Raw genomic sequence first — 20,475 nt, forward strand, 5'->3', positions numbered from 1 at the left:
TTATCGCTTTAACCGCGATAAGCGGAGATTAGACCCATATGTTATAGATGTGCTGGATGGATAGATAAACGATGTCACGTGGCGTTCTGGAAATTTGACGAAAAAATTACTCGACGATATTCGACATTCTGCGATTAAATTGCATCATCGTGGATCGCATTAAATAATTTTCCCACAAATAGTAGTTTTCATCATCTAATGTCATTGATTTTTATAATTACGCCTAACGCGATTTTTCTTACGCGAGATGGTGTCTCTCTCTGCCGCAATAATTACAGTTATTAATATTACGTTACGTGAAGATTAGCTTATCTGTGCGAACCACTGCATAAATAAATACAGATAGTGAGGGAAACGATGTTACTTTATCAAGTGCACTCGTAGCGGGCTTCGTTCGGTAGCACTTGTCGGTAAGCCGTGGATACTTCATCTCGAGGGTCTCTTGTCATTAACAAATTGTACAGCACAACTGACTGTCAAGTAGTCGAGAACAATTGGCCGATTATTACCTCTTTACAATTACTGTTCTCAATTGGAACACTCGCAACATTGTTATATGAATTTTTTTATGTCTCTCTCTATGATTTTATGCTGGAATACTCCAAATGATAATTTTTGCGGGGATTAACTATATATATTAATACTGAATCGCGCTCAACTTGAGAATGAAACTTGGCGATTGTACAAAATACAAATAATATAACAAAACAATAACAAAATAATATATCGATAATAATAATAAAAACGCGTTTGTTTGCTGAAATTACGCTGTGTCAGCATAGCCTAGTAGAAAATCCTAACCTAGTAATGCATGATAAAATTATTTTACACGTGATAGATACGACAATCTACAATTTTCTTCTTTTTTCTTTTTTTACAGTTATAAAGTCACAAATGACAGATAAAGACTTTCCGTCTTTTAATCTTAACATAACTGCACGTACACTGAAAGAAAAGATTGGCTAAATATGGCGTAGCATTTTTAATTAGTTTCAGTAGCCAATTTTTGGTTGCGTTAGCTAGCCTATCGTATATTGACATTATGGATAAGCTGCTGCAGCTAATTAAAAATGCTATGCCATTTTCCCTGAAAATTTTTCTCAATTTTTATACGATATAATTAGAACATTTTTCAGAAATACTCAAAGATATTCGGAAAGTTTACATCTTCTCTCAGAATTTTTCATACAAGTGAATTCTGAAATATTCTGAAATTTTTCATCCCATAATTTTTAAAAAATATATTTTTAAATTTTTTTAATTTTATAACATTTTATCAGAAATTATACTTACAAAAAAATCTTAAAAATCTTGCGATATTTCATAATTAACACATACGAAAAATTCTAAGAAAAGATGTAGATTTTCTGAGAAATGTTCCAATTCGTATAAAAAAATATGAGAAAATTATAAAATTAATATAGAAATTCTGAAAAATTATATGAAAAATTCTGAGAAAAATTTTCAACAGAGTTACCATCTAATTTGCTACAGCAACCAATCTTCTTTCGGTGTACACATGATGATGCAATGCATTTTGGGTATACAATCTACATTATGTACAGTATATTTATCTATAATATATCTTTCATATTTATGAACACAATGTGTACGTGAGAGTAGTGTTTTATTTAATAGCATAAACAAAATTAAAATTATTATATTCGTAAAGCTATTATGCTTTTCAATTTGTGAATTCATGATAATAACGGATTAATTATATATAAGAAAAAAGATTATTTTTTTTTTGGAAACGTATTCAAACATACAAAGCAGGGGGAAATAATTATGCAAATGCATCATCAGAAATCGAGAAGACTTGATAATATTTCGGCTCCTTTCGACGTTATGATTTGCGGTAGTCAAACTAATCTATGTAGGGTGTTATCACACTGATAAGGTTGCTGGAGCTCCTATCAGGTAGCCATATTTTTGATACAATATATAGGTGATCGATATATTGCCACAAAGTTCTCAGTAAAGCTATCACGAGTTGGACGAGAGTTATAATCTCGGTGTTATTTTCCACGATAATTTTCATTAAATTCCTCTTTCGAGTGTCGAATCGCTTCTTCAACAAATATTTGATAGATAATGCGCAAGGACGTTAGAAAAAAAGTGAAAATTTTGAACTCACTATCGAGAAAAATTTGTTCACATTCCAACAATTGGTGGTCGCGTTATTATTAGTTCGTTACATCTATTTTAACGTTGATAAATGCTTGTAAAATCAATTTTTTCAAAAATTCTTGAAGCTATGTAAATTAATCCATATCATATCAATATCGCTTCCCTTCTTGCGCTTTGTTTAAGTTCACCGGAAAATAGGATTCGTGTCGCAGGAAGATATGAGATGATCCTTCATGCGAAATACGCGTCGGATTTTCGAGGAACGTGAGCATGAAATGCGGATCTATCGCGTCCGAAAAAAGATTTATTTGTTGAAGCAATATTCGAAGTCGCCAAAGAATTCTTTCGGCTGTCTTTTCGATGAATCAACCGGCGGAGGTACGTTTTTGACCGGAAAAGCCGCGGGATATTTTTCAACTTTTTGTGTCGGCTACGGAAACGAGCACGTTCGTTAATCGATTTAGTGAAAAAAAAGCAAGAAAAATGGCAGCCGGATACGACGATTGTTACGACGCTTCTTGGCATTTGATACCGCCCGATTATGTCAGCAACGAGGAGGATTACAGGTAAAAAATAGCGAAAAAGGATTTGAAGACATAATATTCTGTGTGGAAAATAACAGTTAAGAATAACAGTGTTTAGCTGATTTTAACTTTTGCATTAGTGACTAAAACGAGATTTTAACCGATAACTTTAATTTTTAGCTATATAAGACACATGATAAATTAATTTTAAAATTGTTACCGCATGTTACTTTAAATCGAAAATTAAAAATCTTACAATGGTAAATTTAACGTTATCTTAACAAATAAATCAGACGTCTTATATGAATCTATCAGATATTTAATCTATCGAGGTAGAGAGATAAGAAGCATGCTCTGTAAAATCTCAACACACATTTAATGTATTATTTTATGAAAACGAAAACGTCTTCACCGTTGATCTCGAAATATTAAAAGGATTACTCGATCTCCGCGTATTTGCGCGGGCAATTAACATATCTGATTAAGCCGATAATACCGGAAACCGGAAGCGAACGTTTAAGAGCAGTCACGCATATCGGTTAGGCGAATCCTTCGGCGTAGAGTGGTACGCCTTGTTACACACTGGGACACACACGAGGAGCGAAAGGGCCGTGCGGTATGCCGACACCTGTTGGTTTCCATCATAAATTTCGGATTAATCGTATTCAGCTACGATATATGGTTCTCCTACTTTCCCGTTCATTCGTTGCACCTGCGAGATCGCGAGATCGTCGAATCAAAGCATCACCGAATAGACAATTATTTAATTTAATATCGCCATCTAATTCTTTTTTTTATACATGCTCTATTCCTATGATCATCCAATTGTTTTTATACATCTGGATAATTTTTACCCTTTAATTTTCTATTATTGTATATAGTATAACAATATCTTCAACTTATTCGATTGATTAGAATGTGAGAGTTTTCACGTACTTCACAAATGCATTTAAAAGAAAACCGAAACTTTTAAGAGTGCAATTCAAAATTTCACACAAGAACACTTTCACTACCTGTGAAAACTGTAAAAAAGAAAAATCATCGTTCTACTATACTTACAATAACATCTTAAGCGGTTCTTAAACGACGTCGGTGGCTAGTGGCTTTAACGAACCATGCCAAGTCCAGATCGTCTCTAACAACATGCGACTCGAACGAGGGTCTTATTTTGTAGAAAAGAAATCTCTCTCTCAACAAACCTCTTGAATAAGAAAGAAGTGACCCTGGGGACCTACCCGTCGTCCGGTCAAAGCTAAGTTAAATATTACGTTCATTCATGCTGTTGCAGGGCCTATCACTCCCTTTGTGGCAACTTTATGAATGAACGTAAGATATTCTTCGATCCGTTTCCGCCAAATTCCGCCGGCTTTTCTTTCAGTCAATCATAATGAGAGAAGTATTTCAAGCGACGACATAAAGAGCATAGTTTTTTTATTAACTACATTAAATATTTTAAAATTATCTTTTTTTCATTATTAATAACCATAAAACACATGTCACTTGAAATGGAAAAATTTCATAGTTTAATGGAAATTGTTATCTAATATGTAATTAAAACGGAATATATTCCACTTTATCAGTTGCTTATAAAAATATTTAAAAAAGCATAAGATATTTAAATAATATTAAACGTAATTAATATAAATATTAGAAAGTAATTAATTTTTTATGTCACTTACATTTGTGAAGATAATTATTTGCAAGGATGGAAAATAATGTTACTCGTAACACCGTTATCGTTTTTTTTTTATAATAACGATTTGGTAATGACGTACGTTACAATTTTTTATGACAGTAATAATTTCAGGATTGAAACAGTCACTTTTGAAAAGTAGTATAAGAGTAAGTCAAACTGTTCCAACTCTTGAAGTTATTACGTAAAAAAAAATTGTAATATCATCAAATTGTTATTACAAAAAATGTAATAAATGACATAAAAAATCGATTACTTATTAATATTGTATAATATACGATATTATTTCGTTTAATATTATTTAATATTTTTTTTATTACTGTCAATACTGTCATAAAAAGATCGTGATGTTTTTACCATATCATTATTACAAAAAGGCAATAATAATAGTAGCGTTACAAGTAATGCGTTACTTCCCATTCTTGATTAATTATTTATTACACTATGTAGTCTAACTTTGTGAAGGTATGGAAGTTATTCAACGTAATAATAAATTTTAGGAAGTAGGGAATTATTTAAAACATTGCTCATAAAAATATTTTTGAACGTAAATATACATGATGATATTTATTGTTATTTTTTTTACAATAAGCCATATATAATCCTTTTATCTCGATGTCGGAAAAAAGATTTGAAAAAAGGAGGAAGACCTTTTCGGTCTGTCTCAGAACCGTTCAAGTTTACCCAAATTTACTACGCTCTTTAACAGCTACTTGAAGCGACATCCTACAGAGACAGAGACAGAGAGAGAGAGAGAGAGAGAGAGAGAGAGAGAGAGAAAGGTAGAGCATTTTGATAATCTGAGATTAAATGATAATACTCGACTGCTAATGTTCAAACTTAACATAGCACACTTTATCTGAGAAATATCTTGGAAATATTCTTAGGACATTCATTGGACAAAGAGTCATTCTCTTGATCCATAGGACATCTTTGCTGTATGAATGACCACACGCATATTTGTAAGAAATTATCTGCGTTGTAAATGCAATGTCATATCTCGAGCAAAAAAAGTTCGGGTCCGAGGTGGTCAGGGTTATTCGAAAAACTTAACGGAAATTTTTCCTCTTCACGTACCAGCAATAAAATACAAGGATCGCCGGCACGATCTCAGGTGTTTTTCTTTCGACTGCTGCGTCAGAGCAGGTACCGATATTGTGATGTTAATGGTGAGATATCCAGTATAATGGAGAATGGTCATTCAATATAGCACGTTTTCCGATTTCCGGGATACCCGAATTCTAAAAACGACAAGATCCAAGTGTCAAGTGGCCACTCGGCCGGCAAGTATTTTTACGAAACTAAGCTTTTACCCTACGTCTCCCTTCAATCCTAACGATTTGAGGTGAAAAGAATACCTGCTAACGTTAACAAATAATATTCTTTTTTTTCCAATATTATATTTCTTATTATATAATCGATATTTAATAATTAACATTACATATAAATATTAACAATATATAATAATACATATAAATATTAACAATATATAATAATACATAAAAATAACCCATATAAATATAAACAAAATTATAAATTATTCAATCAAAATTATTAAATTCTAACTGAATAATTATTAAACATTATTAGAAATACAAAAAACTTCTTATTAATTAATCCATATTAATAAATCAAATTGTTGTTCCAAAAATTCTGTTGATTATCTCCGAGTTACTATCCATAAATTTCATATACGTACAATAGTCAGAGCACAAATTTATTGCCTTAGAAAAATTTGCAAAATGTATTTCAATGAATCCATTGTTTAATTACTTAAACATTAAGGGTTCACTTGACGCTACAAATGCTTCGAAGCTTTTGATTGACCAATCGGAAAAAAGAATTTTACTAATTGACCAAAAAATGCTTCAAAGCATTTTTAGCATCAAGCGGGATCGTAGCCTAAGTTGAACAGTAAAATACTGATTATTATAATGTTTAAAAGTATAAAAAATGAATGGTCTAGCTAGCAGGATAACCATCCGAGTTAATCTACTGTTTGAAGATCTTCCGATGATTTTCTATTGATCATAGACTTGGATTTCTTTGTCAGATTTTCACGGCATTTCCATTTCGGAAATACTATTCATTCATACTTTCGAGATTTTTAAAAGAATATAAAACGATCAAAATAACAGCCGACCATTTCGAATAGGAAGGAAGAGAGACAGAGCAAGAGGACGAACAAGAAAGAAGGGTCTTCGTTTGGCCACCTGGTTAATTTGAATCGCTAGTTAGTGGCAGTAAAATTCTGTGTACCGCGACAATAAGCGATAAACTGTTAACTGCTACATTTTACTAAGGGTTCAAATCACGAGTACTAATACGGAGACAGTGGCGATCCCTACAACGTAAAAATGAGGGTTGAGTCAGCGATGAAATCAATTAGTCACAGAAAAAAACTTAAAGTATGTACCTTTAATAAAATAATGTGCATTAAGATTTTACTTACTTAGAATTGAAATAAAAGAAATATAAAATTTCAATGATATAATATACTTTTGACACTTTTAATACTTACACTTATAACACTTAACACTCATCACTCAAATTAATTTTAACGTAATGTCAATAAGTAATACAGCAACTAAAAATTTCGCTGTTTTTTTTTTGCTAAAATATGATTTATATCTTCCCTTGTTAAAATTTCTTATTTATCCCGGTGACAAATTACAATGGAATTGACAATACAATCGAATCGATGTTAATTCGATGTCAAAATTATTAAATCGACGTCGATTCGACATCGATTCCATTATCATTTCTCACTGGGATATGAACATAATATTGCAAATAAATTAATACTGAACAGTGTGTGTGTTTCCAAATATTGAGTTAAATCCCCGTCATACTGTTTGCACTCGCGCAAGTTTTTGCGTTCAAAAATGTTATTAAACTAGAAAGCTCGGGAAGACTCCACTCGATCATTGGAGGGTTGCAATAATTCGCGGGCACGACTGCACCGGTGAAGCGACTACTATCCACAGCGGGGGACGGGGGAGAGCAGTAAAACAATGAGACGCAGACAAATTGGGTTGCGTGCTCGAAACAAGTTGGCACAGCTATCGCCAAACAGTCGTGGGAGCCCGGCAAATGTTGCTCGATTGCTCCGAGAGCTCGAGACTTCTCCATTTTTTCCCGCCAACGCTCGGAACTTCCTGGACAAGAAGCGGATCGAGGGGAAAGGAGAAATCCGAGAAAAACGACGGACGTCTCGCGGGTCTCTTTCTCGTGTTGAACACGATTCTAACCGAGTTAGACGATGCAATGTACAACGAACCAATGCACGTATCATTTGAGCTCTTAAACTGCCATTCTGAGCTTTTATATAAACTATTATAACAATAAAGATCTTATAGCACGCGCAATAATATTTTTCTATAAGATTATGATAGACTGTATGAATAATTTTAATAATTATCTATCAATGTTATACAAAACTGTTATAACATCGATATCAATTACATATCATAATTTATTTTATAGAATGCACTCTTCCTATACAGCACAGAATTTGCAGCAACATCGGTGCAATATTGCTGCAATGTTGCAGCATTGTTGCTGCAACTTTCGTACTGTAGGGGTTTAATCCCTTATTTATTAAATACATTTATGTAACACCAATTACCGAAAATAATAATCAGTTTCTAAATACTTTGTAAATTTTTAAATACAAATCAATCTATAATGAATTATATTTTCTATTTAAATTACTTATCATATATTAAAATTTTTTATGTAAAAAGTAATCATTATCACATATATTTTCAATATATATTACAAATTTATATTATAAATGGTATAATTTGTAGTACATAATCGTCACGTTAATAACTTAGACATAAAATAACTAAAAGTCAGTATCTTGACCATTACGGAATACAAGTGTTTTCCTGCTTTCCGGTAGCCGTTAGATTTTATTTCCAGATTATAAATTTGACCAAGACGCGGCTATGAGAAAAGCAGAAAAGTCGGGTCCACCCTCTTCCGCACTTTTTGACTTTCTGTGTGGTGGAGCCGCGCGATTGTATGACGACCGGTCTGAATAAACCGGAAACTCGCCCCATCGTCGCTTCTGTCCTTTTACCTGTTCCACGTTTCTAAATCGCGCTTTTCGAAACCCCATTTTCCAGCGTGCTACCGTCGGTACGCGCGTGCATTTATTGTGAGTGCCCGCATTCAGGTGCGCATCTCTCTTCTTGCGATTGGATACAACCTGCGATTCCATTCAACAACACCAACGAGTCCGACGAATCATCAATTTCGAAGAGTCGGCTGAACCGGGAGATCAAAAGTGTGATCCCCTCTTTAAAATGGAGCACCCAAATATTTCTTAAAATTTAACCATATTGAGAAATGTTTAAGATAAATTAGGGACCTCAAAGAACGTGGATTGCGAAATTCTCCTTCTTTGAAAGACATTTTCCCACCATAAAAATCTTATTCTTATATTTTTTATATCCTTTACATATATTTATATTTTCTCTTTAGAATTATAAAATACATGGAGAGGACACTTATTGGATACAGACTTAAAAATCTAATTTTGTTGGATTATCAAAATTTTTATGTGGAAAGTCAAACGTAATGAGCAAAACGCAGCAAAAAGTTTTGACATTCTAGTAATCAGCTTGAGCTCCTAACAAAATTATTTTGATGGGGGGTCTGACAAAATTTATTTTCAGATCTGTATCTGGCTAAATTTTTAGATCCTTCATCGTTTTCTCCGTGTGATATATGTGATGTATTACGCGAAAAATATTGCAAAATATTTTGCAACGCACGATAATATCTTGACATCTTTGGTAATCAATAATACCGTACGATCCTGACATGTAATATGGCTTCGGTATTACCGCGATAATATTTTATCTGCGATCAAAATGTCGTGAAAAAAGGTCGAAGCGAATTCGATTCGATTAAATCGCAGAGTCCGAAATTATTTTTATGCGACGGATGATGATACGTGTTGTGCCGAATGATAATCACAAAATGACCGACTTTATCTACCGCGTCAACGTAATAAATGGATGTCCGCGAATAATAAGTGAGTGGGTGGATATAAAAAAGAAATCAGGTCAGAGCTTTGTCGTTGCGCACCGACATGTCTTTTTTTTCACGCGCGCGAGCATCATGATTATCAAGGAAAAAAAGAGACCTGATCGTCACGGAACGCGCACGTAACAAATGTCTCACTATAAAATTAGCCGTCACACTCTTCGTCCGAATTATGCTGACAGTCTGATTTATTTACCTGTCGCAACAAATTTTACTTCTTATCTGACTACTTCATCGATTTACTTCTTCGACTTTACAGGTTTAGATTGGCATCTTCAATTTGATTTCGCATTTTTTATTGAAATTTCTTACTTTAGTGCCTGAAAGAATCACAATTGAAAGAATAAAATTCGCTCAGTATGATTACTAAACTTAGTAAATACATATCTGGCAAAGATGACAGGTGATTTCCATACAGCACAGGATTTCCATACATTCCAGCAATACTGCAGCAATATTACAGTATCAAGCAAACGTCGCAACAATGTTACTGCAAGTTCTGTGCTGTATGGAGAACTGTCGAATTTATAGGAAGTTTAATTCCAGAGAATTTATAAGATTTTATTTAATATTAGTTACCTATCGTATTATTAAATTAATAATGTATACGATATCTTATTGCGGGAATATCTCAGTTTTCATAAAATTATAAGCATATACTTCTCTTAGTTTCTTGTCCCTTCAATTATACTCGAATTGACACCCTCCGGTTTTTTACTCAAGCAAACAAGCCCCTAAAAGAGGACAGTGAGCTGATTGATCATACATATATCTCATTCGCATTTGTGTAACACTCGCCCGTAAGTCGCGACCACGCTTCTAACCCAGTTTTACGTATCAATAGGCAGCGATCTGAGTGCCACGAGGGACGGAGAGGAAAGGGAGAAAATAGGGCGGGGGTAGAGGGAAGGGGCGCGAGTGAAAAATCGAAATGACACGGTAAAAGCACCGCTAATGCTCTTTCACATTAACACTCGACGTAAAGTATGCTCTCGGTGTAAAAAGCCCCCTGATCGATGAAGCCCGGCGATTGGCTCGCTCGCCGAGCTGGATTGAAATCAACCCCCGGGCTGTCGGGCGAGGGTTTCCCGACACGCGACTACCTCATTGGTTGGCCGACGGTTCCACCCCTCGGCAACTTGCCCCCGTAACATTACCAGTCGCACGGAGTCTCCCGAGCAAGGGATATCCTTCCCTAAGATCGCTAAAAGTGGCAAAACTTTGCTAGAATACCACAAGTGTGAAACTTTAACATATGTAAAAAATTAATATGGCACGTTTTCCATGAAAAAATATAGAGATACATATTTTTAGAATTTTTAGAGTTGGTTAGCAAACGATTTGCTAAAGTTACATATCAAATCATATTTTGGAGAAAAGATTACATCAAGTTGTGCTATTTAAAAAAGTTAAATTTTTTCATATGTGAGGAACTCTTAGTTACTGATATCTCTGTAAATAGTCGTAATAAAACCAGTTCATCTCTTGAAAAATTTACAAATACTTTTTACTTTCTTTGTAATTGTTAAAAATGAATTATTTTACACATTTAAAAATATCAGTTTAACTTTAATAAATTAGTACTTGCTGTTTAAATAAGATAAAACAATCGAACTTTTCATCAGAAATATATTATTATCATTGTATTTATTTTTTAAATGAGACTTCTAAATATAACAACAATAAAAAAAAAACATTCTTCTATTCGGCGCTTCTGCCGTGAAAAAGCTTCCCCAAGTTACAGCCGGGTGTCGATGGCAGGGTGGGATACGCGACGAGGAGAACCAGTTGGAGGGATGAACGAGAAATCCCCGCCTCCACGTAGAACCCGCCCTACGCTTTGAGGGTGCTTGACAAGCGAAACTGCTCGAGGTAGGGAACACTAGCCGTCAAGTGCTCGTCGAGGACACTCAAAAACTACAAGGAGAGTCCTTCAGCAGCTCCGAAAAGGAATCGGTAGCCTGCTTTTCGTGCCACTCGAGCAGAGTTGCCTTTCGCGTAATCCGTTAATAGTTATTTGTGCTAGTGACCGATAATTGACGAGTGTCTCGAAAAAACGACATAAGAATCGGTGATTGGATTAATCGGACTAATTATTCGGATATATGTGCTAGACTTTCGTTGCACATATCCGAACTACCATTGTGTGAAAAATCAGTTATTTATGGTAAAATAGAGATGACAGTGTTGTGTGACAAAGATAGAAGAAAGTGAAGAAGAAAAAAAGAACCGAAAATATCATGGGCAGCGGCAATCGTGGAAAAATAGAAGAGACCAGACAGATCTCTATAAAAGTTACTCAAGCCGACCGAAATAATGAAATGTACTATAGAAAAGATATAATACACATGAACCGTTAATTTTCTTGAAGTAAGAACAGGTAAATTATAAATTAAAGATCTATACAAGTGGAAAATAGAAGAAAAAAATTTCAATTTTCATCCGTATTATGCAAAACGAGTGAAGGTGAAAGAAGAAAAATGAAATAAAGGAGTAAAAAGAAAGATAGAAGGAAGAAATCTTTTAAATTATTAAACGAAAAGAACTTAATTTCAATTTCTGATTATTGAGCAGTCGAAAAAGAAAAGAAAGCAGGGGTTAAAAAACAAATACGTGATGAATTAAAAGAGATTTTTTAAACCTTAATATGTGCTGTCGTTAAAAAGTGTAATATGTATCGACGCTAATAAAAATAAAAATCATAAATTAAAAAATCTTCTCAAAATGGCAGATAAGAATAAGCTTTTACCTTGGCCGTTACTACCGTATTCGGCTAGTCTTTTGAATCATGTCTGGTACAGTCAGCTCGCATTAAACACTAGGTAAATAAAATAAATATAAGATTGATGTGTTTTTAGTTCCTTTTACTTTTTTAATTTTTTTCTAAAATTATTTAATTTAAAACAATAATAGATAATCGTTTCACGTATCAGATATATTACATCATTATGAATAACAATTTCTTTATATAATTGATTGTAAGAACATACCATAGTGATTAAATTTTAATAATGTATAAGAAATAGTCAAGTTTCTAATAGATAAATTGAAAAAACTTAGATTTGTCGATCGTAATGTTATTTTTTAAATATCTTTATGCGACGTAATGTCATTTTTTAATATCTTTACGGATTTTTACGACCCTCGAGTACTTACACGTGACTTTATTGCCTTCATTAAGATATATTGCTTATTATCGTGCGATATCGTTGAATATCCGATTGGCTCTCGATATCCTTGATACTTATATACTAGAACACTTATTGATTAAACATACACTCAATACCAAAAAATCACCACTAAATACTCTATGTTTACATGACAAGACGTATATTAAACTCTCAGCAATGCAACGACTATATAAGAGATAATATATAATTCAATTGCATTTAATTTATTACAGCCTAAATATTTTAATTTATATAATATATTACATAATATAATATAAATACAATACATGAGAAAGAGAGAGAGAGAGAGAGAGAGAGAGAAAGAATCAGAATTATATAGTTTGATCTAAATACTATGAACTATAAATCTTGACAAATAAAAGTATTTTTTTCTAATACTTTTAACATGTATTATATTAAAATAGTTCTGCTTCAAAATTTAAATTTTGAGGTCTATTACTTATTTTATAGTTCTTTTATTACTATAATATTTGTTCATTACTATAATTCTCGCTCTATCCTTTGTCCAAACGATGTTTAGCAATGGCTATTATCATTAAGATTATCCAAATACAATCTAAGAAACAAAAATAAACTCACATTTATGTCAATTTGCCCAAGCATACATTATGTTTAGACTTTATATATCTGTGGACTTTATTGATAATTCTAATATCAGTAGTTCGGAACCCCTACAAATATATAGAAGTTTATTTATAATTTTTATCTTGTTATCTTCATAAATATCGTATAATAAACAACATATCACACAATATAAGATATCATATACAAACTTCATATATTCTTTTTTTGTAGTTGGCTGATTATTTGGCACAATCGTTTATCCGAATTATCTCTCTAATTTGGATAATTGAAATTCTATTGTAAAGAGAAACTCTTTAGTGACAAAAATCATAATGATTTTCTGACGATAAGATTCAAATAATGTAAAAAATATTATAATTAGAAGAGATTGAAATCACGAGCGATTTCAACGCTGGCACTTCCAAATAATTATCGGCTCTTTATAAGAACCTTAATTCAACGGCATCATCTTTCTGATATTTTAATTTGATTTTTACATAATTAAGTCAAGATGGCATATTAAAAAAAATGAATAAATTAGACTTATTAAGTTTCTCTATTATAAAACTCTGTTAAATAAAAACCGTCGTTGTAGCTCAAATCACGTTCGTAACTGAAAATTGAAACGAGTTATAACATAATAAAAAATTATATTAAATAATTATCCTCTCAACCCGTCGCAAACTTCTTGTATCTATCAAAATTTTCAAACGGCAGTCTGTAAAAGAATGTGTGATTCCAAAAAAGGTTACTCGAAACATCCGCATTTCGTGCTGAAAATATATTGGAACATCTAGCCGAACGTGACTCGATAATGGCTCGTATGGCTTAGTAAGTGGGTCCAAAAATTTACTTCTATACACAGGTCCGAAGACAGGTTGATTGTGGTCAAACGCGCTCAGGTATTGTACCTTTAAAGACATTTCTTTAATCGGATCCTGAAAAGGCTGGTGGCTTTTTGACGGCCGTCACACAGCTTCCGAAACCAGACGATCTCGAAAATTAAATCTTACCGTCAAGGAGCGATCTTTGTATTGACTGTTCAACACAGAATCCTCGCAAAATACACCTATCTTTGACTTCCATTCAAACTTGTTATGAATATACGATATATACGTTTATTAAAATTAAAATTATGTAATATATTAATTAATTACTGATAAGTATGACATAATACCTGAAACATATCAATCTATTCATCGCTGTATCTCGAGAAATTAGGAAGAACTGATTTAATAAGCACGTATTGTCATGTGAACAAGCTCTAAGATTGAATTAACAATCTTACGAATCGAAAGGTGCACATAAATTCGTGATGTATAAAATCAAGTGCACGTTATCTTTACAAACCAATTTATTTTTTATGAAAATTCTATATAACAAATATCAAAATTTTTTCTTTAACACCATCTATATATACAGTATTTGTTCGAGGCTAAAATTATAACAGTTATGTAATTTTTGTTACAGGCTACTGGAAAGTATGAAAATGCCGGCCAGAACTTCTGGTTTTGCCATCAGCGACATTTTGGAATTAAACGATGCCAAACCGTCGCAGGAAGAATCAGATGTACAAGGTAATATCAAAATATTATTAGATTACTAAATTAACTAAATTAGATTAACTAGTAATAAAGAAGAACATTTACTATATATTATTCTTTACTATATTATCTTTATTATATTAATTAAACGTAATTATAAAAATAATTTAATTTGTTGCAAGTTAGAACTGACAAAATTTATAAAATAGTACAGTTTTTATTATTTTAAAATATGAATATATTAATTTTATAAAAAAAATTCACCTTAATTAAATTAATGTAATTTTAAAATCAGAAAAATTTCGAAGTTTTAGAAATTTCTTTACTACGCACATTTATACTTGAGTGTAAAAGAAAAAAATTAATAAATTTACTATAATTTTGTGTTCTAGGTACCACGACGGTTTTACCAACGGCTACCGACATGCCGTCGGCTTACCAGCAATTTCTGGAGCACACAACCGCCATGTTGCAACCTATGCACGCTAATCTGAATAGGGGTACACTACCACCGCCTCCACCTGGATTATTAGGATGGCCAACTGGACCGGCACTACCAACAACATTACCTCAACCCTTGGAGGAGGTGAATGGTGAGAGCGAACAAATACAATTATTCTTTATTTAATTGTTTACAAACCGGGGGCATACGCGGCAGCAAAATTATTAAAATCCATCGCATAATTTTGAAAGTGTATTTAATTGTACTAAGAAATAATTATTCTTTCTAAATTTCTTGGAGTGACATTTCACTTCAACACTGAGAAAAAAGATATAGTAACGGTAAAAAAAAAGATAATTATTTACAAGTGGCTGATTATCATTAGATTATTTTGTTAAAATAGCAAAATATTTTTTTGTTAGATGAATAAAATTTTTTTATTTAACAGTTCAAATTTATTTGGTTACTTATGTTTTGCAAATAACAATGTAAAATTTGATTGCCATTATAATATAAGTATTCTTTTAGTAATTTCAACAAAATAATTCACTATGGTAGAATGAGGAGTGTTTCGCGGAGCTGTCAGAGATGACCTGTCTTCTCGTAAGAGAAATTCGACATCTACCTGTATAAAGCCGGGATAATTATAGACTAATTTCGTGCATTTCTCAGCTCTCGCTACATCATGGCCAATTATAGTAACAACCATTTTTTCAGAGCGATTAGTAATTAAAAATTTAAATCTATTGTATACTTTTGCTAAGCTAAGGAAGTTCAAAAATGTCAAACATAATTTCACTCTGTAGAAAGTGAGAGTTATATATTATTTTTATGTAATTGTTTTGTTCCGATAATAAAATGTTCTATTTCTAACTACATAAAAGATCTATACATCATACAAAACAGTTTTGTATCATAAAATTATAAGTTCATTTAGTAAATTCAACAAATTAATATCGTCGTAGTAACCAACGATTTAATTGGTCATATATCGATAAATAGTTTTTGTGTCAGTAACAAAACTTTGGTTCCATATCAAACATTTCTCTCAGTGAAAAGAATGAAAATATTCACTATTGAAAAAGAGCGAAAATATTTCCACTCTTGAATAAGAGTGGCAAATTTTCACTCCTTTTTGAGATGAAATTTCACTCTTTGAGAGTGAGATTTACTCATTTTTTAAAGTAAATCTTACTCCAAAAGATTAAAATCTCATTCCAAAAAATCTGTCACTCTTATTCAAGAGTATATATATTTTCACTCTTTTTCAATAGTGCAGTATTTTCATTCTTTTGGAGTGAGATTTCACTCCAAGAAATTAATCTTTTAAAGAAAATGCGCGTAATAAATAAATTATTTTAACTGCATTATCCAAATCACTCACACCCTAAGGAATTAGATCTGATCGTCTTCGATCGCTGCATTATTGTTTAAGGCGCAAGTTTTCTCACCCCATTCCTCACTGATGCGCAGCAGAAAGAACGTACACGCGCTTTTGCGGGCGGACGGGGAAGGGGGTGTGAGATAGAAACCCTTATTTATTTAGCACCCTACAATTGGTCCGTGAGGGTTAAGCAGGATCTAATGGTTCTGTAAAAGGTCCTCGTGGGTACCGCATAGCGATTGGTCCGCGAAAGAGGACAGATGTTGAGTCGGGGACAGATGCGAGAGAGGGGTCCCGTGTCTCCGACCCCCCAAATGAATCGGTATCGTCACGCCCAAAAAATTCGTCGACGACCTATCCCGCGTTGCCGTCTCCTTTTTCCGTAGCCACGATTTGCACTAGCGAAAAATTCAGGCAACGTGTCAAACCGTTGAGAAACGCATCACGCGCGAATAATTGCGGTCCTGTAGCAGATAAAGAGGGGAGAAGCACGATTGAGTGGATCTCTTTTATATCAGACGTTTACATTGTTCAGTGGATAGCGTATTACACTGAATTCTCTCGAAGCTGATTTATAAAAAGTTTAGACGGAGTCAAATATCCCAGCCTAATCAATCTTGGAAAATTGTACGAGCTAGACTCATGTTAGATTCTTTCATCGTCCGTCACATTAAATTTGTTATAATTAGAATTTCAAACAGAGTATGAAAATGTAAAATTTCTTCTATCTCTATTTTCATATTAAGAAAGAGATTGGATTAAATCTAAATTGATCTACTCTCCTCACTAAATTCCTCGACAAACAAGTTCAAGTGCAAATAATAGCAACTGTATATACACAGAGAGTAAAGTATTTGATACTTGTAACTATAATTATATGGTTAAAAAACTATGGTTAGGAGGTTTTATGATTATTATTATAGATAATATATTAGTAATAATAACCTTATATGTATAGTTCTCTCAAATATGAAAAAATTATACTATAAATTATAATAACTTGAATTATTAATATAGTAAATTATTATAAGATACGAATGGTAAATTGTGTATATAAACAAGAAGCTGAAGTCAGGAAAGACTCATTTTTGATAAGTAAAGAGAACGCGTCATTCCTTCCTTCGTCGCCATCGCGTAGCTTCCTTTGGAGACATTAGTCGGCGGCGAATATTTAATTGAAATCACAGTACGACTGCGAGCACGATCTAATCTCCCATGAAAATGATATGGTTGATCCCATGGGGTCCAGCAGGGGTATCAAATAGGCTTTATATTGGTTCACACCCTCCCCAAGCGGGTTTCAGGGGTCGCTCACAAAAGCATATTGTACTACAACGAAAGCCAGTATCCCGACGTTGTACACGAAATTAGCTAGTATCTCGGCCAGGTCGTAACATTTACCCACACTTCGCTAAATAAAGTTATTGTATGTATATTTCTCGTACCATAATTACCGTGTCAGCGAAATGACATTTGCCTCATCATCGTTTCATATTTTACGTATTGTTTAAATTTAATCTTTCATTATGTCGCGTTAAATCGTGAATTATAATAACAGTTTGTATATTCAATCTCTTTTATTTTCATAACTAATTAAATAAATTCTCTCATTATTTAGCGTCATGAAACGAAAGTTTAGGTATTGAAATAAAAGACATATTGTAGAAAGAAAAATTTATATCTAAAAAAGGGGGATGGAAAGAAAAATTTATATCCGAAAAAAACTTCCATATCAAGTTTAACTCAGGATAAATTCAGATTACGAGAGTTAACTGTCTAATTGCGATTAGAATAAAGTGCGATTAGATGAACTATTAAAAAATCAATGCAAGCTGGCATCTGCCGGTAATCAACGCTAAGAGCAATCGATGATGTCGGCTGAATCGAAATGCAGCTGCAGTTCGTTAACGTCAATCAAGTAATTGAGTCGGTTGATTACTAAACACTATACTTCTGCGTCACTCTAACTATGTATTTGGATGACTACATCAACGATCTACGTAAATATAATTCACGGAAAAGTGCATAAAAAGGTTAATTTAATTAATTACAAAAAAAATTTTTTTTTAATAATATATCACATTATGTTAAAAAAATGTAATTTTTCTACAAATAATACTTTATGAAAATTAATATCAATTAGAAAAGAATGCGAAAACAAGAATCTTTTAAAATACAAAAAAATATCATCTTAATTTCTTTTTTTCTTTACTTTTCCAGTTCTTCAACAACCGGACTCGACGAGCCCGGCGATCTCGGATTTGTCGTTCCCGTCACAACAGGAGAACAGTCACGAGTCATCGAAGGACGAAGAGTCACAGGACTTTGAGGACGAGCAACAGACTGGCAACGAGACGTCGCAACCCCACGAGACCGAGCATAAGAAGCGCAAGCGACGCGTGCTCTTCTCCAAGGCACAGACTTACGAGCTAGAGCGACGTTTCCGTCAGCAGCGTTATTTGAGCGCGCCCGAGCGAGAGCACTTGGCCTCTATCATTCGCCTTACGCCAACTCAGGTGAAGATCTGGTTCCAGAATCACAGGTACAAGACGAAGAGGGCGGCGAGTGAACGTGTTGAAGCCGGCGGCAGCAGCTGCTCACCCAGAAGAGTCGCCGTGCCAGTGCTAGTGAGAGATGGCAAACCCTGCCAATCCAAGCTGATGGAACCTACTGCATATCCCGGAAGCGGCCAGGTCCCTATGGCGCCATATATACCACAGAAATATTGGTGGTAAAGTAGTTAACTGAACTGAACTAGGATAAAACAATCCAGAGCAATCTGTGGCGATTCACGCTGATCGATCATTATTGCGAAACAATATTGCAATTCCCGATTAAAATATTGTCGTGAACAAGAAGTCGTAAACGAAGAGAACGAAGAAAGATGAAGAAGAAATTCAAGATGGAAGGTATGAATAATCTTATAGCAGTGATGTTGAACATGTTAAAGTGTTAGAAGGTTCGTGATAATGCGATAGTAACAATAAATATGAATTCGATATCATCGACGACATCGTCGATATTATCGTCAACGAAGAAATAAATAAACTAGTTAACAAGTATTAGTTGGAAATAATTAACGGAATAAATTTTGGAACATTAGTTCTTAAGTTCAACTTCTCGTGCATATCTCCTCTTGAACGTAATTACAGACATAGACATGTAATGAAATGAAAAGCTGAACCATTTCTAAGTTTGACAACGTGTTTAATCATCAGGTGTATTTCGAGAAACGTATACAATCGGACTTCTCAAAGTAAAATTGCTTGACTTACGATGTTTTACGGAACAAGTTTTACGAGAGTGTTTAACACACGCGTCCAACGAACCCAAAGCTGAACTAAAATCAGTCACTAAATTCCTAGAAAGATATTTCAAAATTGAATGAATTTGAAAATTTTCTTATACAAATTTTTAAACTTTTTCTTTCAATATATCTTTCATTCAATGTCTCTCAACTTTTTTCGTGACGCTAAAAAATGAAAATTAGAAAATGTTTTACGATAAATATTTGTTAAATTGATATATTTTCGGTAAATATTTTATTATTTTTATAAATATGCGCAAAGGAATGTAGCGCATAAACAGTTATAGGTGAGTATATCTCGCACATAAAATATAATAACAAAGAACTATAATGAGTTAATTGATCTACTTATATACGATTATATTCTGAAAAAAATATTACAATGGAATTTTAATGTTCCTCAAGACGAGCGAAGTTCGCGATATATTAGTTATATTCATGTATGACGTAATACGTAGCTTTAATACGTATACATGATTATGTACAATTTGAAGTAAACTTTACTTCAAACTGTTGATACCGATAAATTCGATAATTGACAAAACTTTATCATTAAAGGTACAAGCAAGCGCGAAAGATTTAACGTCGCGTCGGAAAATAGTTCAACGAAGTTAGAGATAAATCTCATAATTCCGCAA

The 20,475-nt window shown here is 33.2% G+C and overlaps 1 protein-coding gene across 2 annotated transcripts; it reads left to right on the forward strand.

Moving 5' to 3' along the window:
- The first annotated feature begins 2,138 nt into the window (after nucleotides 1-2,138).
- On the forward strand, nucleotides 2,139-19,860 carry LOC108762798 (homeobox protein Nkx-2.2a). Of its 2 annotated transcripts, XM_018509978.1 has the most exons (5): nucleotides 2,139-2,508; nucleotides 2,567-2,696; nucleotides 14,631-14,737; nucleotides 15,097-15,297; nucleotides 18,751-19,860. In XM_018509978.1, exons 1-5 carry the CDS (start codon nucleotides 2,364-2,366, stop codon nucleotides 19,263-19,265), a joined length of 1,098 nt encoding a protein of 365 aa, XP_018365480.1. In that variant the 5' UTR covers nucleotides 2,139-2,363; the 3' UTR covers nucleotides 19,266-19,860. The 2 variants fall into 2 exon arrangements, with proteins under 2 accessions (XP_018365480.1, XP_018365481.1); XM_018509979.1 differs by lacking the exons at nucleotides 2,139-2,508; nucleotides 2,567-2,696 and adding an exon at nucleotides 12,130-12,227.
- Nucleotides 19,861-20,475: the final 615 nt, after the last annotated feature.

This window comes from Trachymyrmex cornetzi, unplaced genomic scaffold (genome assembly GCF_001594075.2).
Source record: "Trachymyrmex cornetzi isolate Tcor2-1 unplaced genomic scaffold, Tcor1.1 scaffold321, whole genome shotgun sequence".
In the NCBI taxonomy this organism is placed as follows: Eukaryota; Metazoa; Arthropoda; class Insecta; order Hymenoptera; family Formicidae; genus Trachymyrmex; species Trachymyrmex cornetzi.

Excerpts from the sequence above, each read along its gene's own strand:
- LOC108762798 (XM_018509978.1), top strand. The coding sequence starts at position 2,364 with ATGCGAAATACGCGTCGGATTTTCGAGGAACGTGAGCATGAAATGCGG. Across the intron at positions 2,697-14,630 it reads AGCAACGAGGAGGATTACAG|GCTACTGGAAAGTATGAAAA; the intron begins GTAAAAAATAGC and ends TTTTTGTTACAG. Across the intron at positions 14,738-15,096 it reads GGAAGAATCAGATGTACAAG|GTACCACGACGGTTTTACCA; the intron begins GTAATATCAAAA and ends TTTGTGTTCTAG.